Here is a 27,192-nt window from a genome sequence, read left to right as displayed (position 1 = left end):
GTTTTTACTCGGCCCGTGGTGTTCATCAAATAGTTCGCTTTATTTTTTCGATACATCAATGGATGCTATTTTCTTAACATTACGGTGCGAGCACGCGACTGTAACACAGAAAACGCGGTTTAAACTGTCGTCGGAGATCGCGGCCGCCGCCATGTTTCAATGTTGTTGACAGACGACAGGGCAAACGACGCATGCGCTCAACGTGAATATAGCGAGAGTTTGCACCGATGTAAACCCTCTACACAAAAAATGTAGAGGGTTGTTTGAAAAAAATGTCGACCGTAAGTTTTTTTTCGACGTAGAAATTCTCGGTCGGTCGGGTTACCGAAAACACACTACTTTTTTTTCTACGCCTTATGTGTTCTATTGTATTATGATGATTTTATGTTCAATGTTCTGTAAAGTGCTTTGTTACAGCTGCAGTTGTTATGAAAGTGCTATGTAAATAAAAATGTATGATATTAATTTTAGGATAGCAGTGAACAAGAAAAACATCACGTCGCCACTGTCATAAGTCAAAACAACAAAACGGAACAAGTGACCATGAGAGTGGCGACAATGGTGGTTTTCTGATTGGAGTAACGTCAGTGTGCTAACTTACATAAACAGTAACTTTTATTTCATGATTTGATGCGCAGAACCGAGGTCTTGCAAAACTTTCTGATGTTACTGTCATCCTTCAAAGTGATTCACATCCCTTGAAGTTTTGTGAAACTTACTTCCCCCCGCAACTTATATGACCATGGGGGCATTCAACTTGAGATATTCCACTGTCTAAACAAGACATTTAGAACCACATGCCTGCTGTTCCTGATTATGGTGTGATAATAACATGGGCTACCTCGCTACCTCACACTTTAGGTGTGCTGTGCTGTACTCCTATAAGCCGCAACGCCCAGAGGAGCTGGAGCTGAGGAAAGGCGAGATGGTGGGAGTGTACGGCAAGTTCAAAGAAGGCTGGCTGCGTGGGTTGTCTCTCCGAACGGGCAAAGTGGGCATCCTGCCCAGCAACTACATCACTCCTGTGCTCAGGTGAAAGGCCACGTTCCCTGACGGCAGTGTGCGTCAGACGAAGGACGCTTGGATGCAGATGCCCTGCATTTGTGTGGGCAGTATTATGTTTATCATTAAAAACATAGAATGTAAAATGTGTCAGACCTAGAACGTTATATGAAGGATTCTGCAGAATGCTTGATTCAGAATGTGGATTGCGAACTTTATCCTACTTTGTCTCACTGTAGAACGTCAGCCAGACTTCTGGAGACCAAAGCGGCTAGTGCATCGTCACAGCACAATGCAGCAGCGGCAAAAAAACACACAACTGCCAGGAATCCCGCTGTGGTCCTTGCTCCTGATAGGGTAAATACCGATGGGGTGTTGTACTCAGCAGGACAGGTCCCACATGTGCCAAATGGAGCGCAGCACGCAATGTCATCCACAGGCGCTGGAAAAGCATCCTTCTATGGCAGCACGCCAGGTTGGGAGACAGTTAGGCGACTATTTAACCCACACAGAGGTGAATGCAGTCAGTCCATCTCCTAATTTCAGAATTAGTGTGTAAATGTCTCCTAATTTGTTCTTTTTGAATACGTTTTCCAGTATCCAATCCTTTCAGCCATTCATCCAATTTGAATGTACCCTCCAACTCGGAGCACTTTGCTCAAGTTCAGGCATCCGGCTACTCGCCCGCCCTGCCGAGAAAGAAAAACGGTGGAATTGGATCCAACTCTGGAAGACCAGCCGGTTGGATGAGTGAGCCAACAGCGCTCTCTGCTGCCCAGCTGTCAAAAGACAGGGACTTTGGCACTTTACACGAGACCGGGGGTTATCATCAGCATGAGCGGCATCCGTCCAGTGGCCCTCACTCAATTCTTGTCAGACCCGATTCACATAAAAGCACTGTAGACAAGGTAAAGTAGTGCTCAAAATAAGTTCTATTGTTGTCACTCCTCCAGCCTCATCCACTAGAGCGGTTTCTCATCTACTGGACACAATTTTCTGCAGATCTACTTTCGACTTTTTTTGTCTATATCAAAGCAAATAGTATTGTATGGTAGTTTGATCAATGTACACTAAATGCACAGCAGTCATGTCTAAACTCTTAAAACTACCTCTGAAAGGAAAATGTTGATGACATCACTTGCTCCCACAGATTGTGTGAACAGTGACCCAGAAAAAAAGACAGATAACACTTTCCACTTTTAAGTTTTTTTCCTCTTTGATTCCGGTTACATTGCCAACATACTTTTTTTTTTTAATGCCGTTTTTTTTTCTAGCCTGCCAAGTCAGTGCGCTTCCTCACAGATGAAGACCCCTCACCTCCACGACTTCGGACCTCCTCCTGGTCTTCTGGAAGCCAGGTTCTGTCCAACTTCGCCCCAGCACCTCCTCCACTTGAAGTATGGGCACCATCACTCACCTTGGGTAGAGACGGGCCTGGAATAATCCTCAAAGACGGAAAAGCTCCAACTCTCAGGAAAGGCGTAGAGACTGTCCTCTCGGATCTAAATTCAAACCCGCAAAAAACAATGTCATCGCAGCCGTCGCCATCAACTATGTCAGCTCAGTTCAGCCCCACCAGGTACTTTCAGAATTGGAACAACCATTAACAAAAGAGTCATTGTTTCACTTTTGTTTTTGTTTTTTCCTCCCCCGAAGACACAGAGTGAATTCAACTCATCTCGCTCAGACAGACTCTGAGCTAAGTCTGCTCCAAGGAGAGCTGGTCCTGGTCCACAGACCTCGACCTGACGGCCGTGTTCTGATTACCCAGGAGACCAGCGGACAGACGGGCCTGTTTCATAGTAGTATTCTTCATGCTCTGGAGAGGCTCACTTGACTTTTTGTTACTGCAGCTGTTGTGAAAGCGCTGTAGAAATCAGGATGTATTGTATTGAATCAATCTATTTTGTAGACCCTTTGCCAAGATTCAGTAATTGAAATTGCCAAAAGAGATTTCCATGAATGAGTTTTTTTTCCCCCTGGGGTCATATTAAAATGTTTAGAAATATATTTTGTGTTTCTTTCGTGTAATAGCATGTACTGTATAGCCCACATGTACTGAGAATTTGCACACAAACCCACCAAATTGCTGTCTCCCTGTTTCTGCCGTTGTTACATACAGTACATAAGTGTGTGCCTTTGTCAAAACCTACAAAGAAAATACAATCTATTTCACTCTGTGATGTCAAATAGCTATACTTCTTATGTGGCAATAAACTACTAATAACAACTAATTGAATGTCTTGCTTGAGGGGATTGATTGATAATGGCCAAAGAAAGGAAGAACATTAATGTAAGAGCCATACAATTATCAAGATGGGACTAGAGAATGTTTTTTTTTTTTAAAGTAACGTGTATATAGAGAATGTGGTCCCAAGAAAATCACAAGGCTTGATGTTGAATATGGCACATTTATACATTTATTCACAGATAACATTCTAAATAGTCATTTCAATAAATATGATTTGAGTTTAGCAAGTTGCTTCTACAGAATATTCTAACTGTTGTGTGGTGTCCGCATGTTTGTGGTGTGGTGTGTAACTGTAGCAATTTGGATCAGAGTAGATGGTTAATGTCAGCAGACTTTTGCATCATTAAAGAAAATCCGTCAGTTAAAATTTGTAGAATATGTGGTTAAAGATGTACTTGACATGTGATATGATCATATCGACATGTTCTGGGGGTTGTCGTGGTGAAGTGGGTGAAAGGCTTGTTGTCATCCTTTGAGCTATTCACGTGTAAAACTAGGGAGACTTGAGACCGCTGAAAAGTACCAAAGTATGTTCTTTTGATCTTGGATGCTCAAAACCCTGAATTCAGACAATTGCCACTGGGTGATGAAGTAGGTGAAGATTTTTATTATATACAGTACTGTACTTATTTCTCAACCATTCAAAAGCACCCAATGTGCATTTTGAGACCAAATTTAGTATACTTTGTAGATTGAAAACGACTTTTTGAGTTAAATTACATAATAAACATCAAACTATGTCGGCAACTGAGTGTAATTTCCATTTAAGTCGCTTTGCAGCAGGTGACGCATGCGCAGACAGTCTCAGCCAGGCTACCGAACCTGAGACTGATGTTTAGGATTTTACGATGGCGTTTAAATTCTTTAAATAACCAGTCTAATGTCCAACGGACACAACCATACGAATACCATTCACTGCACATATACTCTAATTACATCGCTGCTGTATGAATATGCCGGTAAGCCGCTCCGCCCTTTTGTATTTTGTGTTTTGTTCACCAAGGGTTCCTCCCTCAGATTCCAATGATGTGATGCTAACCGGTTAGCTTGTTAGCTCACTCGCCGTTAACCAGACGATTGGGGAAATGGACACTTGGCGCTTTGTTACACGTTATCTATTTCGTCGAATGCGTATAGTCACTGTAAATACTCGATTTTTCTCACCGTTGATGTTATCTGTAATGTTTGCGTCTCGTCATCCCTAGCAACCGAGAGCCGACTAACAGAAACTACTGCTAATTAATCTACTCGTGACTCTTATGATTGGGTACTAATTACATTTCATCCCTGGCAGTTTTTCATTGTAGGGTTTGACTGTGGTTAGGTGTAGTGCAATGACCGGCCGTGATGTCTTCCAGACCAATAAGCTTGACAAGCCGGAGGTGAGCGATAACGTCAAGGTGGTGGTGCGATGTCGTCCGCTCAACCAGAAAGAGACGGCGATGTGCCACAAGCAGGCCGTCGCTGTGGACGAGATCCGCGGCACCATCACAGTCAACAAGCTGGAGACCCAGCAGGAGCCTCCCAAAACATTCACCTTTGACACGGTGTTTGGACCAGAAAGCAAACAGTTGGATGTCTACAACCTCACTGCCCGGCCCATCGTTGACTCGGTGCTGGCAGGGTACAATGGTAATACAGGATAAAAGTGATCATTACTATCAGGGTACGAATACGGTTTTATGCAGCCAATATGTTCATCCATGAGTGACGTGGACTGATACTGATCACATGTATTAACTGCTAGCCATTTTAGAGCATTTAAACGTTTTCCAAACCCACATATTATGGTCAATTATTTTTTTTATATTGTATACACACTCCCCAAACTACCAAATGAAGAATACTTACTCCTTTCACCCCCCCCCCAAAAAAAAGAACTTGATTCTGCCTTTTTTTCATTCTTTCATAAACAGCAGTAGAAAAGAGGTCGTTTGCACAAAATGCAGCAGTTTCTCCTCGTGGACTCACAAACTTTGCTTATGTCATATCTAAAATGGGGCATCAATGTTATCCAGTGGTGGTTGTTCAACAGTAAAGTTGTTTCTAAGATGAAAATTTACAGTTGTGGAGTAGCATCACATGCTCCACCTTCCATATACAACATAAGTATACATCTGTTCATGAATCAGATTATTTATTTTTATTTTATTTATTTATTTTTTTGACTGTCACAGGTTTGCGGGTAGTTGTTGTGGAAGAAAGGTGTAGCCAAGTACAGGAAGACATAACAGGAATGCAGGGCAAACTCCAAACAAAATGTATTTTACAAAAATAAAATAAAAAAGTAAACAAGGCATGCGGAATAAAACACAAAATTAGTGCGGTAAGTCCAGAAAACTAGATGCAAAGTAGAAAAAAAAAATGGAAATGGAACTCGCAAACAGGAACTGCCAGGGACAACAACAGAAGGAATGATCCGACAAAGACTGAAAGGAAGCAGGGAACTAAATACAAACAAACTGACGAGACAATGAGGAACACCTGGACAAGACCCGAGTGACAGAGTGAGCTGATAGACACAAGGGACCGGTGCTGATGCGAATAAGTATACACAACACAAATGAGAGAGACAATACATGAAAAGGAACTCATCCATCCATTATTTGCTCTGCTTATCCTCATGAGGGTCACGGGCATGCTGGAGCCTTCCCCAGCTGTCTTCTGCCAGTAGGCGGGCTACACCCTGAAATGGTCTCCAGCCAACTGCAGGGCACTCATAGACCAACAACCATTCGTGCTCACCATCACACTGACAATTTTGAGAGTTCAATCAACCTACCATGCATGTTTTTGGAATGTGGGAACAAACCGGAGTAACCGGAGAAAGCCCACACAAGCACAGGAGGAACATCCAAACTCCAGACGGGAGGGCCAGGGATTAAACCCTGGACCTCTGCACTGTGAGCCGGACCCGTCGATCACCATTCCGCCCACACAAAACATGATAAAACAAAAAATCAAAACCACACCAACGAAAGCATCTATCTCCAAATCATGACAAAAACATTCCATCCACATTTCCTTCAATTTCTTATGATAAAACAGGACATAATTTCAAATTGTCAGTGCAGGAAATACACAAACATATACATCTCAACATATATACCTGTACTTGCACAGTCTTAAGATTTAGGAGCGTTTTTGTTTGTGTTTATTGTAGTTTTGTAGAAGTACACCAAGTCTAACTGAGGGATGTTTAACTACGTTTCGCCCTCTCATGAATCATCCGATAGATTTTACCAACCTTCATTGAGCCAAAGTGCCTACTTAATATTAGAAAAAATCTCACCTCCCACCACCAAACAAAATCTACCAGTGTGTCAGAAAAGTTCCACGACTGATGTCACAAAAGCTACATTTTAAGACAAAACTACAAGCTTTCATCTGAAATGTCGGCCAGACAATCAAACATCACATATGCAAAGAGACCCTACTTCATTCAGTGAGAAAACGATGTAATGTGTATCAGTCAGACTTGGTCACAAACTTTCATATGCGTGATCATTATTTCCTATATTTTCAAACCCATCTTTCTAACCCATTTTTGTGTGTAATATTTCTACCCATTTCAGGTACCATTTTTGCCTATGGGCAAACTGGAACCGGGAAGACCTTCACCATGGAAGGTGTGCGAGCAGTGCCAGAGCTCCGAGGGATAATCCCCAATTCCTTTGCCCATATATTCGGTCACATTGCCAAGGCAGAGGGGGACACTAGGTACATAAACATTCGGGCTTTGTTTTCCACATTCTCCATATTGTGCCTTTTATTTGTACCTTACATTGTTGCATTTCATTATGTATGCAATACAGAATGTAAAGTTTGCATCTGTAACATTTTTGGATATATATATATATTCTTTTTACTCACATCTGAACATTCTGATGCTTGTGAAATTTGAAAAGATATTGGAACAACTTCAAATGTTTTGATGATACAAAGTCTTAGCCAATGTCCCACACTTCTACAGATTTCTGGTTCATGTATCATACCTAGAGATTTATAATGAAGAAGTGCGTGATTTGTTGGCCAAGGACCAGACACAGAGACTCGAGGTACTGTATCGTATCCGTCACTTAAAGATTGTTTTGATTCAGTTGTTAATATTGAAACAGAGCAGCTAAAGACATTGACCTTTTTAGAACTGGCAAAAAGCAACAGAGGGAATGAATAATTGTTGCGCATCATAAAGTGTACTCCCCACAATAGGTTAAAGAAAGACCAGATGTTGGCGTGTATATCAAAGATCTTTCTGGGTATGTGGCGAACAATGCTGACGACATGGACAGGATCATGACACTGGGCAACAAAAACCGTAAGAAGAGACTTAACACCTACATATTCCAACAGTATTGTTAATCTTGTAAAGATTCTCAATCGAATAATTTGGCAAAACCCACCTTGCTAATAACAAGGAACTCAGCTTTAATCACAAACCTGTCCTTTGTACAATACTGCGTATCCTCTTGATTCACACACAATAGTTGTTTTGTGTGTAGCTTCACCATTGTTTTGATTGAACTCCCTGTTGTTTTTGTATTTCCCTCTCAATAGGTTCAGTTGGTGCAACAAATATGAATGAGCACAGTTCCAGATCACATGCCATCTTCACCATCACCATCGAGTGCAGCGAGAAGGGTGTGGATGGAAACCAGCACGTGCGCATGGGAAAACTTCATCTAGTTGATCTCGCAGTATGTAAAACATTAGCTACATCACTTCAAAAAAGGGAAGTTATTATCACAGTAACATTTCAAAGGTTAGAGTCCACTTGTACCTATTTTTCCATCTCTGTGGTCAGAAAAAAACCTATAATGCTGGTTTAAGTGCTTGTAAAAAAAAACAAAAAAAAAAAACATTTACACTACTGTAAAAGCATGAAAATAAGTGTAGCTCAAGAATAAAGAGGAGTTGTTTTGAATATCGTATGTAAAGATAATACCAGTTTAAGAAACCACTTAGAACACAGAATTATGTTGAGCCTTCAACATGACCAAAAATTTAAAAAGAAAATGTGATGATGTGGTCATGGGCTCTGCCGTTCTGTTAATCTAACCTCGCCACCTTCCTCACAGGGCTCAGAGAGACAGGGTAAAACAGGGGCCACAGGCCAGCGCCTCAAGGAAGCAACAAAGATCAACCTGTCGCTCTCCACTTTGGGTAACGTAATCTCTGCCCTGGTGGATGGCAAGAGCACCCATGTGCCCTACAGGAACTCCAAACTTACCCGCCTGCTGCAAGATTCACTCGGAGGGAACTCGAAGACTTTGATGGTAAATCAAACTTGTCAAACAAGCAAGTCACTTTCCAACAATTGGTGAAACTTCAGCATGCTGACATTCGTGCTTGTCCCCAACCAGTGTGCAAACATAGGTCCCGCAGACTATAACTATGATGAGACTATCAGTACCCTGCGCTATGCTAACAGAGCCAAAAACATCAAGAACAAAGCCAGAATCAATGAGGATCCCAAGGAAGCTCTACTCCGCAAATTTCAGAAGGAAATTGAGGATCTAAAGAAGAAACTTGAGGAAGGTTATCAGCCTTTTTTTCCCCCCCACACACTTGAGCTGAACACATAATTACAATCACTCTCATGTCGGAGTCGTCTGCATGTAAGTTTATAATATTGTTCCGTAATGCTTTGAACATCCTAGGTGAAGAGATTTCTGGCTCGGACGGCAGCGGATCAGAAGAGCTGGATGAAGGGGATGAAGAAGGAGGGGACTCTGGACAAGGACGCAGGAGACGAAGAGGTAAGAATTATAGGAAAGGAATCCATTTTGTCCTCATGGAGAGGAGGAATTTACTGTTGTCAAATGCTTTTACTATGACTTGTTAAGATCACATTTTATTAACATGACGGTAGATTTGTCAGTAGCTTTTTGGAGGGGATCTGTTCAGTATTAACTTGGCAAAAGCTGATAGTTGAATTGACTAACATAAACAATGCTTGTGGCAAATTGCATACGACATACACACGTATCACATCCTCCCATTATTGCTTCTGCTCTATGCTGTTATTAATGAATGTTAGACTAAATTTATTTGCATATGCCCACATTCAGCTCATGACTCAGCTAGGCTTTATTCTTCTACTCCAGAGGTGGCCAACCCGCGGCTTGCGAGCCGCATGCGGCTCTTTGGCTGGTTCAATGCCGCTCCTGGACTTTAATGCGACAAGCGTCGAAAACGCCTCGGCAGTGGCGATGCCATTCAAACGAAGGCGCTAAATATACAGAACGCACGACGTCAGCCTATAATCAATCCCGTTACTTGATTGACATAGAGGGCAACCAATCAGAGGACTGCATCACCGCTCATGCGCAAACAACGGCGCTAAGCGCTAAACTAGTCAACGAATTACCTCTGATTTTAAGGCAGGTATGCCCAATACGCCGATCGCAATCGACCGGGAGCCAGCGAACTGGTCCCAAGTCGACCGCAAGGGGTGAAAGGAAAAAAAGATTTGTTTGTATCTTTAGCTTTTGTTCATTTTCGGCCCGTTCTGACTGTTGCTCATCGTGGTGTGCGTGCATAATGTGCGCAAGTGCACTGGTGGGCACCCGCGTGATGCGCGCGCGCGTGCGTGCGCGCGTGCGCGTGTGCGTGTGTGTGTGTGTGTGTGTGTGTGTGTGTGTGTGTGTGTGTGTGTGTGCTTGCACGTGCGCAATAGGGTCGATCGTGGGAAGTTGGTCGCTTCAAAAGTCGATCTTTGGGCAAAAAAATGTGTGTGTGTGTGTGTGTGTGTGTGTGTGTGTGTGTGTGTGTGCGTGCACGACGAAGGGTATGATGTGGCTCTTTGCAGTAACACAGTAAAAAAATTGGCTCTTCGTCTCTGACTGGTTGGCCACCCCTGTTCTACTCTTTCGGGCCTTCACCTTCATCTTGTTTCATTCATTAATGTGTGTTATGTGTTCTTAGTTTCTTTGTCTTTGCTGTAGTGGTATTTGTGTCTTAACACTCATGTGTTCTTTCTCCTCCTCCTGCCATTTTGTCTTTACAACTCTTCTTCCTTCAAGGTGAAAGAGGTCGGTGTAATAATATTCTTCGTCTTTATGTTCTGTAACAAACGTTATGCTGTTTGTAGAAAGCATATACTGTATTTCTGGGGTTATTTTTAAGTTGCATATTTAACGCACTACAAGGTGCACCTAAAAGCATTACATTTTCTAAAAAGCCGACGATGCGCCTTATAATCTCATGCGCCTTATATATCAAGTATGAAGTACAACTTTATTGTCAAATGTGCTGTATATACAGACATAATGTAAATACAAGACAATATACGGATATATATTCTGATTTCTTGAACGTAGTATTTTAGATGTTCTGTAAAGCACTTTGGTAGAGCTGCATGCAGCAGTTGTGAAAAGCTCTATAAAAATAAAGCTGTATTGTATTGTGTTTCCGGTAGAGTAGCTCCATCTAGTGGATACATAATACAACCACAGCCACTATTGTGGCTTCTATTCTATGCGCCTTATAATGCGGTCCGCCCTTTATATGATAACAGTTTTAAAACAGGCCATTCATTGAAGTGACGCCTTCATCTCTGAAGCGCCTTATAGTGTGGAGAATACGGTACTGTGTTGCTAAGTCACCGCTTTACATTTTTGTCCAAGACTGAATTCCGTCTGCGGTTGTCTATCTTCATCACCATTGTGCCATTAAAATATTGGATATTGCACTATCCCATTTACATGAACCTTTTTTGTTTGTTCAGGGAAGAAGAAGGTTTCACCAGAAAAGATGGTGGAAATGCAGGCCAAGATTGAAGAGGAGAGAAAAGCTCTGGAGGCGAAGCTGGACATGGAGGAAGAGGAGAGAAACAAGGCAAAGGCGGAATTGGAGAAGCGGGAAAAGGATCTTCTTAAAGCTCAGTGAGTACCCCAGAAGAGTAGCAACACTTCTTCAAAGACTTTAAATGAATCTCACTCAATCAGTATGCGTTAGATATTTTTATTTAATTATTTTTTTGAATACGCATCAAAGTTTCATCTTTGTGTCTATAACATTGCAGGAGATACATCTCATGTTAAAGAGGTCACCTTATTGTTGGAGCCTATTTTTATTTATCAACGTTTAGAGCAGTGGTTCTTAACCTGGGTTCGATCGAACCCGAGGGGTTCGGTGAATCGGTCTCAGGGGTTCGACGGAGCCTCTGCCATGGAGGTTAAGACATACCCGACTCAACCTGTCAATTAGTTATGACACGCCTGCTTGGCCATCACTGGCTGCAGATGATCACATTACATTGCTTATCCAATCAGGGCTGCGGGAAATTTAGTTCCCTCAGTAGTCAACGTGTGACTGTCATGATAGTACGTCCTAAAATTAAAAAAGTTATACTTAAGTCTTGAAATTTTATTTACTTTTTTTGTTTTTAATAAATACGTTTTCTATGTCTTGAATTTGTAAAAAGTCATATTTTTGTTTTTCACTAATGAAGAGTTTGGTGAATGTACATATGAACTGGTTGGGATCGGTACCTCTAGCAAGGTTAAGAACCACTGGTTTAGAGTGTCTGTAAAGCAGTGTTTCTCAAATAATTCCCCCTGGGGGGCGGGGGCGCGCCCTACTATTTGGCTCCATCAAGGGGGGCGCGCTTGACCTCGGGGAACATGCTTTTTTATTTTGATTTTTTTTTTTTTACTGTCCGAGAATGAAGTGCAATTGCACCTCCACTACTTTAGGGGGCAGTGGCGCTCTCATTGGCAGAGTGTGCGCACGGAGGTGAAGGGGTTTTGTTTGCACTGAGCATGCGCGCTTTGCACACAACACAGCATATGATTAGGAAGTGTGGCCACAAAGTGTAGCAGACCCTCCAATGACATAATGAAAAAAATATTTAATAGGCATGAGAAAACAGGCGGAGATAGACGGAGACAAAGAGACTAACGAAAGTGTCCCAAAAGCTAAGACGAGGAAGTATGACGAAGCGTACATCGCGCTTGGCTTCACGGTGACGACGGTCAGAGACGAGGAAAGGCCGGTGTGCTTGCTGTGTCTGAAAATGTTGGCAGCGGGACAGCTTGAAGCCAAATAAATTAAGGCGTCACTTGAAGACACTACACCCCAATTACGTTGAGAAGCCGCTTGATTTCGATTTTTTCAGCGAAAACGTGCAGAATACTGCCAACAATCATACCGCTTTGTGACTGCTACTTCAGTCAACCAGCGAGCGTTGTTGGCATCATATAAGGTGGCGTACCAAATTGCTCAGGGCAAAAAAACCCCACACCATAGCAGAGGAGCTGATGCTGCCTGCAGCATTAGACATGGTCTCTGTCATGCTGGATGACGCAAGTGCTTCAAAAATAAAAACTATCCCTCTGTCCAATGACACTATTAGACGTATAAATGACATTGCTGACGATCTTAAAGAACAGCTGGTTGATAAACTCAAAGACAAACATTTTGCTTTCCAATTTGATGAAGCAACTGAAAGCAACAAAGACTGTTTGTTTATTGCTTATGTACGTTTTGACATGACAAATTCCCTGTGTGAGGATCTACTTTTTTGTAAACATGTCAGAGACAGAGCCACAGCTGAAGAGCTCTTCAAAATGATAGGCTGCTTCTCGACTGAGAATGGGCTAAAGTGGGAGAACTGCATTGGTGTTTGCAGTGATGTGCACAGACCATGGCAGGGATGAGAAAAGGACTTCGGACTCTCATCAAGAAGGCCTCACCTAATGCTGACTGGACACACTGTGTTTTACACAGAGAAGCACTGGCATCAAAGCACCTTTCCGCTGAATTAAGTGAGGCTATGACTGACATTGTAGGTGTAGTCAATTTCATAAAGACCAGACCACTAAAAACAAGAGTCTTCTCTGCTATCTGTGAGGAGATGGGAGCTGAACATCAAGCTGTGCTGTTTCACAGTGAGGCAAGGTGGCTGTCACGAGGAAAAGTGCTGTCCCGAGTTTTTGAGCTCAGAGAGGAGATAAGAATGTTTTTGGAGCAGGAACACAAGTATGAAGTTTCAAGAAAGTTTAGTGATGACAACTTTCTGATGAAAGTGGCCTACCTGAGTGACATTTTTGGAAAGCTCAATGAACTAAATCTACAGCTTCAAGGGAAAGATCAACACCTTCCTCAGGTCAGACAGTATCAGCTCTTTCACTCGAAAGCTTGCAATGTAGGGCAGGCGAATTGATGAAGGAAATACTGAGTCATTTGAGAACCTGCAGGAATTTGTTGATACTACTGACGATGATGCCATCTCAGTGATTCCATATTTTAAGCAGCATATTTCATCACTGATGGGATTCTTCACAAAGTACTTTCCTGAAAATTGTTCCTAGTATGACTGGGTGAGAGATCCTTATAATGCACCAGCTCCAACTGGTTTCAGCTCTGCAGAGGAGGAGCAGTTCAAAGACATCACATCTGACTCCACATTGAGACTACGTTTCACATCTCAGACACTGAGTGAATTCTGGCTGAATGTCGAGAAGCAATATCCACTCTTAGGACAAAGAACTGTGCACATTCTTCTTCCATTTGCAACTTCTTACTTGTGTGAGACTGGCTTCTCTGCTGTTGCTGCTCTGAAAAGCAAATACAGGTCCTAGCTCCACATTGAGCAGGATCTGAGAGTTGCTGTGTCCTCCTTCAAACCTCGCTTCGCAAAGTTATGCATTTCAAAACGTGCTCATTGTAGCCATTAATGCAGACATCACCTGTGATTAAAAAAAAAAAAATCAGCACAAATTATTCTATATATTTTTGTTTTGCAGGTTAAAGTTTTTTAAAAATATTTTGCTCCTGAGTTAATGTTGGTGATCAGTTTGAATGCATTATTATTTATTCATTTTATGTAATTTTATTTTTCAGTATCTTATGGTTTGACATGGTCAGTCAAAAAATTTTTATAGTTTAATTAAGGATTTAATTTTATTTGTGAATTTCAGATGCATTTTAAATCTCTTCTGTTACAGTTAATAAAGCTATTCTTTGTTGTAAGTTGGTCTGTTACAGTTAAGAAAGTTCTTTGTTGTAAGTTGGTCTGTTACAGGTAATAAAGCTCCTTTGTTGTAAATTGGTCCATATTTCTTTCTTTTTTATTCTCTTATACGTTAATAAGGATACAGCGTTATGCTGAGGTGTACTTATAACAATTTTATAGACAAATGATACTATTTATAGTCGCGGGGGCGGGCCGAGATGTTTTCTTCTTCCTCGGGGGGCACGACAGAAAATAATTGAGAACCACTGCTGTAGAGTAAGATAAATTAAGATTATGACTTGTGTTCCTCGTCAGATTTAATTGTATGACATCACGTGTCTCATGTTATCACTCTTAGGCAGGAGCATCATCTTCTGCGTGAGAAATTGTCAGCTTTGGAGAAGAAGGTCATCGTGGGAGGTGTCGACCTGTTGGCAAAGGCTGAGGAGCAGGAGAAGCTTCTAGAGGAGTCCAACAGTGAGTTGGAAGAACGCCGGCGGAGGGCGGAGCGCCTTCGCAAGGAACTGGAGGAAAAGGAGGTAAACTCGTAGCAAGGAATAAGCTGTTTTTTTCTCCTTTTAAATTGATAAACTGATGTTTTTAACATTTAGCTGTGACACAATAACACTGGGGAACAATTTGGCATTTTCTTTTATTCTGACCAAAGCCAAAATTGGCTTGCTTATTCCAAAATTGCAGATTTAGCGGAGGTTTACTATGTATTAAAATACTTTCTCAATCTACCTGCTATGCACTGTACCCTTATGTAGAACTTGTATCTACGTATATCTAAAAACAGCAAGAGCGCTTGGACATTGAGGAGAAGTACACAAGCCTTCAGGAGGAGGCCCAAGGGAAGACCAAGAAACTGAAAAAAGTGTGGACCATGCTGATGGCTGCCAAATCAGAAGTAAGTGACTTTGGCGGCGGTGTACATTAAGCATATTGGTAAGTTTAATTAGATTTTGAACAAAGCATCTGTTAAAGGTCAGCGCGGACCTTCATCAAGGTTGAACACCCGTCCGTTGGGTGGCAGTGACTTTTATAAATCTCCTTATCTGATGCCACACTGCGCCTCAATGTTTTGTGAGAATCGGTAGAATTGTGCTGGTAACAAATGCTGGTGAAACTGCTGGAACTTGGTGAGATATAAGATAACCTTTTATCAGATAAGATAAGCTTTATTTGTCCCACACTGGGGAAATTTGCAATATATGCGATGTGACATTTCTCATTGAGGCCCTGCCTTCTTCTTCACACTTCAGACTTGAGTTTTGTACTTTAGTTGGCAGACCTGCAACAGGAGCACCACCGAGAGATTGAGGGCCTCCTGGAGAACATTCGCCAGCTGAGCCGGGAGCTGCGACTCCAAATGCTCATCATAGACAACTTTATTCCTCAAGAATACCAGGTCTGCATTTATGACCTGTTAAATGCAATCAGTGGGAAAGAATCTTGCTTGTCACCAAATAATTTACATACATTAAATTTCAATTTAAAGTTACTTGCTTTGGTCGTCACCTGTCTGTCGTGCCCCCAGCTCTCACGGCTCTTTGATGTTGCAGTTTAGCGAGACTTCTTTATATCAGTCCAGGGAGACTTATTTAAGAGTATCCTTCGACTTGCCTCTCCCTCCATACGAACTATGAAGACTAACCCACTGCTCAATATTTATGTATGTGTAACTTTGATGTACTATTTTTCTTTTGTAGGAGATGATTGAGAACTATGTGCACTGGAATGAAGACATTGGAGAATGGCAGCTGGTATTTTTTCATTTGTGGTTAATTTTAATATGAAGCTTAGATTTATTTGTAGAAGTGAATCCTGATGGGTAATTGGTGTTAAGATATGAATTGTCTTTGATTTGTGTCTTTCTTGTGTCAGAAATGTGTCGCCTTCACTGGCAACAATATGCGAAAGCAGACACCTGCTCCAGGCAAAAAAGAAAAAGATGTAAATCTATTCTCCTCTACTTGCTCGAATCCAGTTGACAAATGTTCAAATCTGTCGCCTTTCTTCTAAACTCTGTGCCTGATGACTCTTTCTCATCCTGCAGCCTTTTGAGGTGGACCTGTCATATGTGTATTTGGCTTACACAGAGGAGAGCATGCAACAGTCACTGATGAAGCTAGAGAGGCCCAAAACATCGAAAAGCAGCAAGAGCGGCCGGCCCAAGACTGGTCGCAGGTAATCACAACACAAAGATCACACTTAAAGGCTACTAGAACTCTATTTGGGGTTAATTGGAGGCACTTGAAATGGTGGCAGGCGTGTACAGTATTACCTCAATTTAACATGCGTTTGAATATCATCCCAACTATCCCAACTATAAGAGGGTGTGCATACTCGTGCAACCACATTATCTCAGTTGCTTATTTTTACTTGCCTGTCTTTTTTTTTTCTCAATTTAATTGTTACACGTCACTGATGGTGGGAAAAAAAACAATTTTGAAATGATTTCTTTGTCTTAATTTTTTCATGTATTTTAAATCACAAAGATCTGGAATTCGTGCAGGGTGTGTAGACTTTTTATATCCTCTATTCTACATTGTTTTTCACATTATAAACAGTTCAGGTGTCTAACATGTCAGTACGATGCTTTCTCTCACTAACCCCAAGGATGAATTGTGTGTGTGTGTGTGTGTGTGTGTGTGTGTGTGTGTGTGTGTGTGTGTGTGTGTGTGTGTGTGTGTGCGCGCGCGCGCGCGTATTATAGCTGCCCCCCCTTTTTTTGGGGGGGAGTGGTTAATACTAAATCGGTGACTTGAGGTACGATTCTGTTAAGTTAAAGAGTGTGGTCACAGAATGAACTAAACTCATACCTCAAGACACTATTGTATGCTGTTCATGTAAGTATTCATTTGTCTTTAGACCAGTGGTTCTTAACCTTGTTAGAGGTACCGAACCCAACCAGTTCATATGCACATTCACTGAACCCTTCATTTGTGAAAAATAAAAAGCTGATTTTTTTTTAATAAATTCAAGACATAAACAAATGCATTTATTAAAAACAGGAAAAAACTTTCAAGACAAAGTACACATTTTTTAACTGTGCACAAAATGACCCAGCCAGTGATGGCCAAGTGGGCGTGTCATAACTAATTGACATGTTGAGTCGGGTGTGTCTTAACATCCATGGCAGAGGCTCCTTCGAACCCCTGAGACTGATTCGTCAAACCCCGGAGACTGATTCATCGAACCCCTGAGGTTTGATTGAACCCAGGTTAAGAACCACTGCTTTAGACTTTAGTGCCGCCCCCCCCCCCGTTACTTTTTGTGCCTCTATTGTAACATGAGCTGGCCCCATGCTGCTCAAATTGGATTAAGAAGCAAATTGCAAATGGCGTTTGCTGCTCAAAAGCTGAGCGCCAAATCTGTACCATGCTCTTCACACTCTTGTCGGGTGTCATTATGCCGAGTAAGTGGGGCACTCATCGTGTTGCACTTCACTTGCCTTACTTCCTTGAAGGCGGTTCAGTTGCCAGTCAGCATCTCATCTCTAATCTCACGCCTATCAGTGAACTGGGTTAAACTACAGCTCACTGCGACATTGTAGAAGATACACGGTCGAGGATGGATGGCTTGTAATTTTTTTTAAAAACTTGAAACCACAAATATTTTGTGCTATTTTATTCATTTGAATGTGGTTATTTGTTGATCGAGTAAATTGGTATATGTGTGCTGATATCAGGATATAATTTCCCGTTCTGAGAAGCAGCCTTCCTGACAGAGAGCTAACACTTACTGGTATCCCTCACAGGAAAAGGGCTGCAAAAGCAGAGGCGGCCATCGAGTCCCCTCTGCAGTGAAGACATGGCAGTGTCAAGTGAAGAAGTCTCTCGTCGAATTAACTGATGAGCCTTAGTCAAAAGATGATCTGAGTACACTGTATAGCTGACAGGTTTAAATGTGACCCTGCTATAAGATGTGCAGCGTATTATAGTCCATAGGATCCCCAGCTTCACATATACGGTCGCTTTGAAATGCATTTCAACACAACAGCTGTGGTGCCCTGGGAAGTCATGGCATGGCAACATTTGTTTGTTTTTTCTGCAGCAGAGTGATTGTACAGTAATACTCATCACAGGTCATTGGACTCACTGTTATTCTTGGTCTTGAACATTTCAAGTGGTGCTTTATTCTATACAAAGAAGCAACATCAGTCAAATTAAAAGGAAGTTTTGAATTCATACAATTACTATATAGTATGAAATAAAAATGACAGTTGAGAGGATGTACTGTTAACTCCAAAATGATTTATACTCCAGCCAAATTTTGAGGTCAATTTAAATTTTATTTGGTGAGCGGTTCTCTGTTTGCTAGAAATGACACACAAAAAAGGGAAAAAGACTGTTAAGCGTGGATTTAAAAGACTGATTTTTTCATACTTTGTCTGAATATAAGGTTGTACTAAATGCCCTCAATAATGCCATTTTCTTTTTCTCAAAATTCTCAAGTCAAAGTTAAATTTATTTCTATTTTTTTTTTATAATGGACATCACAAAAACATTGGACTAACCAGATGAAAGTGCTTGACATGTTTTAGCACAAATGCTAATTCTCACCACAGGACCCTGTTACAAGGGACATAAGATACGGACAAGTTAACTAGTTGATATTTAAAATCAGTGTCCTAGCAAGTACATTTTCCTTCGGCTCTGTGCAAATTGTTTTTTTTTTTTTTTTTTTTTTTTTTTTTTTTTTTGAAGGTCTCCAAATATGTTTAAATCAATCCCCAGGCTTGTCTCACTGTAAAGCGAATACCAGATTATCGCTGTTTTGAGGAAAAACTGGACTGTCCAAAAGAAGTCTTGAACATTGGGAGAATAGTTCTGACATTTGGTGATCAGGGTGAGAACAGTGATGGCAAACATTTTTGCAGACATTTAAAAACAAGTTTTCCAAAGGGGAAAGAATCCGAATACCACAATTTTTTAAATTGCAGTTGTTTATTAACATTTAACAATCTTTTCTCACTTATATCATTTCCAACTAAGGGATACCAATTCAACAAATGCAAATGTATATTTTGCGCCCCCCCCCAAAAAAAAAGCTGGTTTAACCGTATATCCTTTTCATATCATTTAAGTCAGAAATTACAAGTTTGTCCTCCAATGACTCTGTCCCTGAAAAAGATCAGTCCATAGAACTTCCTTAAGCCCAATATTTCCAGTAAAAGATGTGAAAATACATTCTTGCACGCGCATGATGAAGACAAGGCAACTGTTTTATTGATTGAAAATTCAATGCAGTAATTTGCAATGATAAAAGATCCTCCAGTCAAATTCAATTATTGAAGATTATGGGAAATGCCTCTCCTCTGAAGAGAGATATAGTTCGAAGTATTTCGGTGAAAGTGCGCTTTCTACTATGTGACGTGGGTCAGAAACTTTGGGAGTCTGCATGTCAGCCAGCTCTCACGTTAGTGCCACTTTGTTTTATTTTGAAAAGTTAATAGCTGTATTATTGAGATGCACCACATTTACTGCATGCCTTAGTATAATGCACTTGTATGAGGCTCTGTGAAGGTCATATTAATTTCACGTGCATGTTTAATCGTGGAGGCAAACTGGCTTTTGTTTTATATCATGATGTATGTCGAATGTTTACATTCACCCTGGATGTTTTATTTATTAAATTATTTTACACACGTTTACCTCACATTCTTGTTGCTCTTTTTTTTTTCTTTCACTAGATGATATAGGACAACGTTTTCCAACCCGGGTTGGGGTATGTGAGCACATTGCAGGGGGTACATGGAAACATTTAATGTCATTTCTTTCCAAGATCGTGCCATGATCCTGAAGGAGAAGATCCGACATTCAGTTTTCACCTTCAAACTCAAGCACTCTTGGATCATGCAGATGTGAAACACACCAGCAAGTCCATTTCCGAATTGCTAAACCAAAAACAATTAGTTTTGGGGTGGCCAAGACAAAAGTCCAAATTTGAATCAAATTGTGATGCCGTAGAGGGATTTCAAACGGGCAGTTCGCGTTTGAAACCCACCAATATGGCAGAGTTAAAGCAATTCTGCAAAGAAGACTGGGCCAAAATTCTTCCACAGCAATGTGAAAGACTCCTCACCAATTACCGCAAACGCTCAGTTTCAGTCATTACTGCCAAGGGTGGCACAACCCATTAGTAGGTTTAGGGGGCAATTACTTTTTCACATAGGCACAGGCACTATTGGATTTTTTTTTTGCGCCTTAATAAATTGAATTGGCATATAGAAATTGCATTTTGTATTTACTTGAATTGTCTTTGTGCAATATTAAAATTTGTTTGATGAAGGGAAACCTTTTGGATGTGATAAATATGCAAAGAACACAAAAATCAGCAAGGGGACAAATACTATTCCACTGCACTGTACAGTGGGTCTGAATGTTCTTGTTAAATTCCTTGACTGATATTTTTTAAGTTTAAATGCCTGTCAAAGGTGACTGAGTCAAATGAGCGTTTTTTTTTAAATCCATTATTTTCAAGTCAACATATGTTTGAGTTAAAAATAAAACCATGTCCAAGAATTAAATGTTCAAATGAATTAAACTTGTTTAAATTTGTCACGTGAATAAATTAATACAAACATTTGTTTTTCGCTGTTAATGTCATGTGCCACACAAAAAGTGTCTTTGTATGAGACGGGGATGGGCGGTGGGCAGTGACATGAACTTTTCGAGAAGTTCTCGAGATCTTTTCTACCTTTCACAAGTTATAACAAAGCGGAAATATTTGAAAAATGTTATGAAGATACCAAATCTACTTTCCCTCAACAGATTAAGATATATCTATCTATCTAAAAATAAACATTGTATTTACTTTTTTAGGTTTGCTTTATAGATTTTTTTTGCAACAGAATAATGAAGTACGAGTGCACACGCATGCACACACACACAGAGAGAGAGAGAGAGATCCAAAGGCCATTAAACGTTTTTGAGTGTCTTTAATATTCTGACACTTGGATTACATTACAATTTACATTTTTTAACATGTATCTATGCACATCCCCGTCATACCCCCCCCCCCCCCCCCAACACATACCCACACACAAAAAAATTCAGGCCATGAAAAATTGTAATATTGGGGTGGGGTTGGGTGGGGATTACACTCTGACTTTTCATTTTAGGGCACCCAAAGGGGTAGCAGCGACCCTGCTTCTAAACTATACTGATAAATAAATATGAACACTTCAACAACAATGTGCAAAATATATATTTCTGATTTTCTAATTGATATAACATAATTTATAAATTATTCTCATGAAAACACATCAAGAAGCACACTTTTATCAGTAAACGTGTTGCAGTGCGCATTTTGCGATATCCGCCAACAATTTGCATAGAGGATATGTTGTGTTCTTTCTCAGGTCACACGTCTCAACTCCATTCTGGAACACAATACGCGGATGAGATCAATAATACACAAGACTTGAAGAATGAAAGTTTTTATGAACCAGTATGTATCTTAATAATAGATTACCTTCTTCTTGTACTGTTGCAGGTTACGGTCAAGTATCTTTAGTTCATCACCGGTAGTATTTTTCAAGGCTTTGTCATTTTTGCAGAATGAACTTTTCTGTAAAGAAGGCCCACTGTTAATAATGTCAACTACACGTTCGTTTGACAAAGCCTACGCTGCTGTCATTTGAGAATGTCTCAAACCTACCGGACATGTGGTGTTGTTTGACCTTTGCTGCATTACACTCAGCGATTTTGAAAAAACGGGTTTCAAAGCCTTCTCAGCTTCGCAAAAGAAAATCTTCTGTAAAGAAAGGCCACTGTTAATACTCTAAACTACGTGCGAAAAAGCCTACCTTGCTGTCTGTCATCTGAAAATGTCTCAAACCTACCAAACATTTTGTGGTTTTTGGCCTTTGGACCATTATACTGTGCACCTGTGAAAAAGGCAAAAAGCTCAACATAATAAATATAATTAACATTATTTGATCATTTTTGTTTGTATATACTTACAGGGAGAAGACATGCATCCTCTGCCGCTTCCTTGATAACCTTCAGATCGATGTCTTTGGAAACCACAACGGCTGCGGAAAAGAAGGCCACAAGTATAGATATTACATCAATCCTAAATGGTGTCATGATTTAGAAGTTGAGCACAGGCTGATGCTGTCAGGTGGAACACAAAGCTGAATGAGTCCCACTTTCAAATGTCTGCTTTTTATATCAACAACAAATGCAGTTGATGGAAAGACATAAGAGGAAAGTGCCACCATATAAGGACTTGCAGTGAGGATGGGCAACGCATGTAGCCCGCGCCCACAGTCAGAGTGGCCCCTGGATATATAGATATAGATATATATCTTTATATATTAGGAGTCTAACGAAAACTGATTCATATTGGAAAACCGGTTTCGATGTGACAAATCAAATTGTTGCATTTTAAAGTACGGTAGTCACTTCCTTGACTTGTATCACGCTCCATGTCTCGGAGAGATGTATCAAATCACCTTTTATGAAAGAGGTACACTTTATATAAATCAGTTGGATGTTACTGTTGATTTTTGGTTTCTATGAATGAAATTAATGTGGATAGTTTGGGCCCTGCAGAGCTTTTACATGTTTTTGCATATTAATAAACTTGACAACAGCTGCAACCATCACATAAGGAATTGTTATCTCACTGAATTAAACAGAATTGAGTCATTAAATTTTAAAATTGTTACATTACACCCTTGAATCATACCCCGTGTATCAAGAATTGTATTGAATTGTGTCAAGAAATCATCTTTTGTGGAGATATGCCTACCCTATCTCATATATACTCCGAATTCCTCCCACATTCCAAAAACATACATACATGGCAGGTTAATGGAACACTCGAAATTGTCCCTAGGTGTGAGTGTGAGCACGGATGGTTGTTCATCTCTGTGTCCGCCGCCAACTGCCCGAGAGGCTCCAGCGACCCTTGTGGGGATAAACAAATTAGAAAATGGATGTATGGATGAAAAACAAAGGACATTTTCACCTAAAATTATCGATAGTTGAATTATATGTCTATAATTATAATAGTTTCAAATTTTTTAAAAAGCATTTTTGTTTTTAAATTTATTTTGTCAAGGAAGATGTTTTTTTCAATTTAATTTGAGGGTTTTTTTTGGTGTTAGTTTTCATTAACTGTAATAATCTTGGCCTCCTTTTGATGTGCTATGCCTTGGCGCATGAGGTGTTTCCTTCTCCCACTGAGACAAGTTGACCTTGGATTAAGGCAAAATCATAAAAACTCTAATTGTACAAATAGTTATAAAGGCAATTATACATATCGTTGAGAACATACTACATGTCTTCAAGGATTTATTTGCAGCAACATCCTCTTTAGTGCTCTGCTTCCTGACCCCCTTTTCACATCAGATAAGAAAGCTGTGAACCAGCATTTATTGAGCTGCACATAAAAAAAAAAAATAAATGAATAATACAAAATCTTGCGTGGGAAGGCCACATGAAGATTTTGAGTAATTTAAATTTCCCCATGCATGAAGTAAAGGAAAATGACACACTATGGTATCTGTAGACTTAACGCAGATCCAAAAAGCTGAATGGGATCATCACATATTTTGGATTTTTATGCAAAATCAGAGAGTTTATTAGAAATTCGCGTGGAAAACAATTGCCTAAAACCGCTTTAGTATTTACAGGTGGTAAAACTTATAGTAAGCATTAAAAAAATACATCCAGCTGAATATGTTTAATTTGCATTTTTAATTAACCTGTATTAATGTGAATGAAACCTGCTAACTTACTTCTACTTGAAGCAAATTTATTTTGATTGCACTACTTTGATTGAGGCTGAATCGAGAAAAAAAAACCAAATTCAACAATCAACACATTTAAATACAGTGCTTAAATTAACATTGCAGAATGTCCAATCGTTTGACAGGGTAAAAAAACAAAAAATTTCCTTGTAACTGGAAACATTCAATACACGGTGAAATTGGATGTAACAACGAATATTACTACAAATTAATATGCCTGTTTCAAAGCCTGGCGCTATTATTGCTGAGCTTGACAGAATGTCATTATGCAATGCAATGCAACGCAATTAATTTTCCAAAATATTGGGGACACAAAATAAATTGATTATTAACCTGTTTAAATAAATTCTGCTACATTTTCTCTGATTAATATTTGTTTAATATAGGGTCCACCTCCTTGACGAAACAGCCAACAGCAAAGCATTTTACCAAAACGCCCCCAAAATTCCCGGCGACCGAGGTTGACAACAGGGAATTTTACTGCCCACTTGTGGCCAAGATGTGCACATTCTAAACCCGACATTATTGCAAAGCACTTACCGTACTAAAGAAGAGCTGGGGGGAAGCGCTCTCCATAACAACGGTTTAATTTGTTGCATTCTATTTAATTATGTTATTATTGTATGTTTTTATATAGTACAATAATGTGGAATATTCATTTTTTTAAAACTTATAATTAAGTTCCATTCACTTGGGGAAATTCGGGACGATATGCGGGTCAGATAATGGATGGATGGATGGATGGATTCATTTGGGGGAAAAGAAACAGTTTTTTTTTCTTTTTTCAGAATATATTTTTTTACATTTCGGCTTCATTCCATATGGAGCTCCAGGTGTCATGGCGAAAAAGAAAGAAATATGTTAATCTTTAGGATGAGAAAAGTTCTCGTTAGTACGCAGGCATGGGGAGAACATGCAAATTCCACTCAGAAAGACCAGAACCCCACACCGCTGCATTGCGGACGTGCTAAGTGCTCAGTCGACCACGGTTCAGCTTCATGAATGAATGATTATTCTTCATTTAATGGCATTGAAAAAAACGCACGGTGGACAACTGGTTAGCACGTCTGCCTCACAGTGCAAAGGTGCAGGGTTCAATTGTAGCTCGGGCTTTCCTCTGTGGAGTTTGCATTTTCTCCCCGTTCCTGCGTGGTCTTGTCTGGGTAGTCCGGTTTCCTCCCACATTCTTTCTACCCTCAATCTTGCTGCTGAAGGCTGTAAATTTCCCCAGTGTGGGACAAATAAAGGATATCTTATCTTATCTTATTACAAATGTGCGGGTTAATGGGACACTCTACAACATTGTCCCGAGGTGTGATTGTTTTGCAATGCGATTTGGCTGGCAACCAGTTCAGGGTGTACCCTGCCTACTGCCCAAAGACAGCTGGGATAGGCTCGAGCACACCAGCAACCCTTGTGAGGATGGATGGATGAATTTTCATAAGCGTAAAAAGCACAGCACAATTGTAGCCATGCATCCCGTTAAAACGTTTGCTTGTGTGTCGCTCCAGTTTGCACGGTGCGCCCACCTCGTGGACCAGTGAGGACGAGAGGGCATCTGAGGCCGTCAGCCAATGGGAGCCCTCGCAGGATTTGGGCTCCATGCGCCATTTTAGCGCGTCCACGGCCATCCGGCAAGATGGTCTCCGCGCTTTGTCTCCACTGACTGGAGTTCTTATCCTTATTCGGGGACTTGTGTCTCCTTGTTCCTGGTAAACATCGGCACTTTAGGTCCATCCACCCGTCCGCGACGAGAACAAAGCCCGTCTTCGTATATCGAGAAATGAAGACCGCGACCAGCAGGTATAACAGACACTTTTTCGTGTGTTTACACAAGTGTGTTGTGCATTGATTATACTCAGTGAGCTACCCCATTTGCTAACCGAACGCCAAATCATTAGTGCTTGTTGGTATTTAGCACGCTAGGCTAACTAGCCGCTGCCGACCGGCAATGTTCAACTTACTACGAATGCAAGTACCAATATTCTCGTGCGTATTTCAGAATGGTCGGCGGGTTTAGTCGCAGTATTCTAAACCGACTTCATTGAAGGGTCGCGGTCTGTTTCGCGGCGCAAAATGGTTCAATGTAGTAACTGCTAGGTAGCTAGCAGTGCCAGCCAGCCTTGAGCGCTGCGGTTCCTGCCATGATATCGTCAGAGGGACGCAAGGCCCCGAGCATTGCATTTTTCGGTGCATGCCCATGCATTGGGGTTTGCAGCACAACTGGGAGGGGGCGGGGGTGGGGGGAGTGCAAGGTTGCCTCGGCAACAAGGGGATGGAGGGTAAAAAGAAGTACTGTAGCTCTGCTAGCACGGCGGCTGCTGGTCTGAACTTAGCGTCGCTGATAAGAGTTTGGTGTGTTTGCAAATCATGTCAAGGTGGAAATCAGAAGAAAGGAGCAAACAGAGGCCTCGGCCTTCTCTCCTGCGTTGACCAGTGGAAATCAGATCGACATCGTTAATGTGGTAGAATGCAATTTTCAAATGCAATGTCTGCTATTTGAGGGTGGAATATGCTTTTCTTCCTTCGGTCGGTAAACTACTCTTAAATGGTAGCATTTTGCTGTCAAAATGTGAGACATTGCAATTGAATATTTAATTTACTCGCGCCTGTACGACCAGTAAATGCTGGATTTTTTTTAAATTTACCATTCTTCAATACGTTTTGTTGCTGATAAACTTCTGCTCCACGCTTAGGCCCAGTTATCTATAATGTAGTGAAAATGAGTGGAGTTAGAGCTGGGTTTAGAAAATCGATTAATGGAATCAAATCAATTTTACTTTTCATAGCCCAATATCGATTAATAAAACCGTAAATTGAATCTTCTTTTTCCCCCAGATTCATGTTACTTCTCACATCATGAAAGGTGAACACAAGCAATGACAACAACATAAGGGGTGTTCACGCGGCAATATTTGGTCCGACACAGCACCGGCGCTGCGCCAGTGAGCATTCACACGTGCAAATTTGTTCCGGCGTAGCGCCGTTAAACAGCTTACACCGGACCAAATTTGATCCACCTCAGGGAGGTGGTTTAAAAATTTGCTCCAGAGCAAATGCTCGTTTGCGGCACAGCACCGATGTAAATTTGCACGTGTGAACGCTACAATTTGCTCCGGAGCAAATGCTCGTTTGCGAGGGGGGAGTAGCCTCCCTAGCATGAGAAGAGTTGATTACATACGGCGAGAATGCGTTGCTTTCGTGCTCTGT

At 40.9% G+C, this 27,192-nt stretch overlaps 3 protein-coding genes across 15 annotated transcripts in view; all 3 read left to right on the top strand.

The window, feature by feature from the left end:
- The window catches only part of sh3rf2 (SH3 domain containing ring finger 2), a 26,365-nt gene extending 23,124 nt beyond the window's left edge, over positions 1–3,241 (top strand). For 4 of the 5 annotated variants that reach the window (XM_019869703.1, XM_019869704.1, XM_019869701.1 and 1 more), the window contains 5 exons: positions 862–1,032; positions 1,242–1,516; positions 1,600–1,910; positions 2,277–2,581; positions 2,659–3,241. In XM_019869703.1, the coding sequence (XP_019725262.1) occupies positions 862–1,032; positions 1,242–1,516; positions 1,600–1,910; positions 2,277–2,581; positions 2,659–2,839 (1,243 nt within the window). In that variant the 3' untranslated portion in view covers positions 2,840–3,241. The remainder of the gene's footprint in view (positions 1–861; positions 1,033–1,241; positions 1,517–1,599; positions 1,911–2,276; positions 2,582–2,658) is intronic. The other variant, XM_019869705.1, reaches the window with a different exon arrangement.
- Positions 3,242–4,052: 811 nt separating this feature from the next.
- Positions 4,053–19,877, top strand: kif3a (kinesin family member 3A). Of its 2 annotated transcripts, none has more exons than XM_019869709.1 (17): positions 4,053–4,212; positions 4,612–4,885; positions 6,829–6,973; positions 7,227–7,311; positions 7,466–7,571; positions 7,811–7,950; positions 8,332–8,529; positions 8,617–8,791; positions 8,914–9,012; positions 10,983–11,139; positions 14,572–14,752; positions 15,013–15,123; positions 15,499–15,624; positions 15,926–15,979; positions 16,101–16,169; positions 16,273–16,403; positions 17,977–19,877. In XM_019869709.1, exons 1-17 carry the CDS (start codon positions 4,201–4,203, stop codon positions 18,023–18,025), a joined length of 2,112 nt encoding a protein of 703 aa, XP_019725268.1. In that variant the 5' UTR covers positions 4,053–4,200; the 3' UTR covers positions 18,026–19,877. The 2 variants fall into 2 exon arrangements, with proteins under 2 accessions (XP_019725268.1, XP_019725269.1); XM_019869710.1 differs by lacking the exon at positions 4,053–4,212 and adding an exon at positions 4,319–4,520.
- Positions 19,878–25,536: 5,659 nt separating this feature from the next.
- atrx (ATRX chromatin remodeler) overlaps positions 25,537–27,192 on the top strand; it is a 48,240-nt gene continuing 46,584 nt past the window's right edge. For 5 of the 8 annotated variants that reach the window (XM_019869697.1, XM_019869693.1, XM_019869692.1 and 2 more), the window contains exon 1: positions 25,537–25,785. The gene's annotated coding sequence lies outside the window, so the exon portion shown is untranslated. The remainder of the gene's footprint in view (positions 25,786–27,192) is intronic. The other 3 variants (XM_019869694.1, XM_019869691.1, XM_019869696.1) reach the window with 1 other exon arrangement.

This window comes from Hippocampus comes, unplaced genomic scaffold (genome assembly GCF_001891065.2).
Source record: "Hippocampus comes isolate QL1 unplaced genomic scaffold, H_comes_QL1_v1.1 scaffold9, whole genome shotgun sequence".
Taxonomy (NCBI): Eukaryota; Metazoa; Chordata; class Actinopteri; order Syngnathiformes; family Syngnathidae; genus Hippocampus; species Hippocampus comes.
This window is presented reverse-complemented; position numbering and strand designations above follow the sequence as displayed.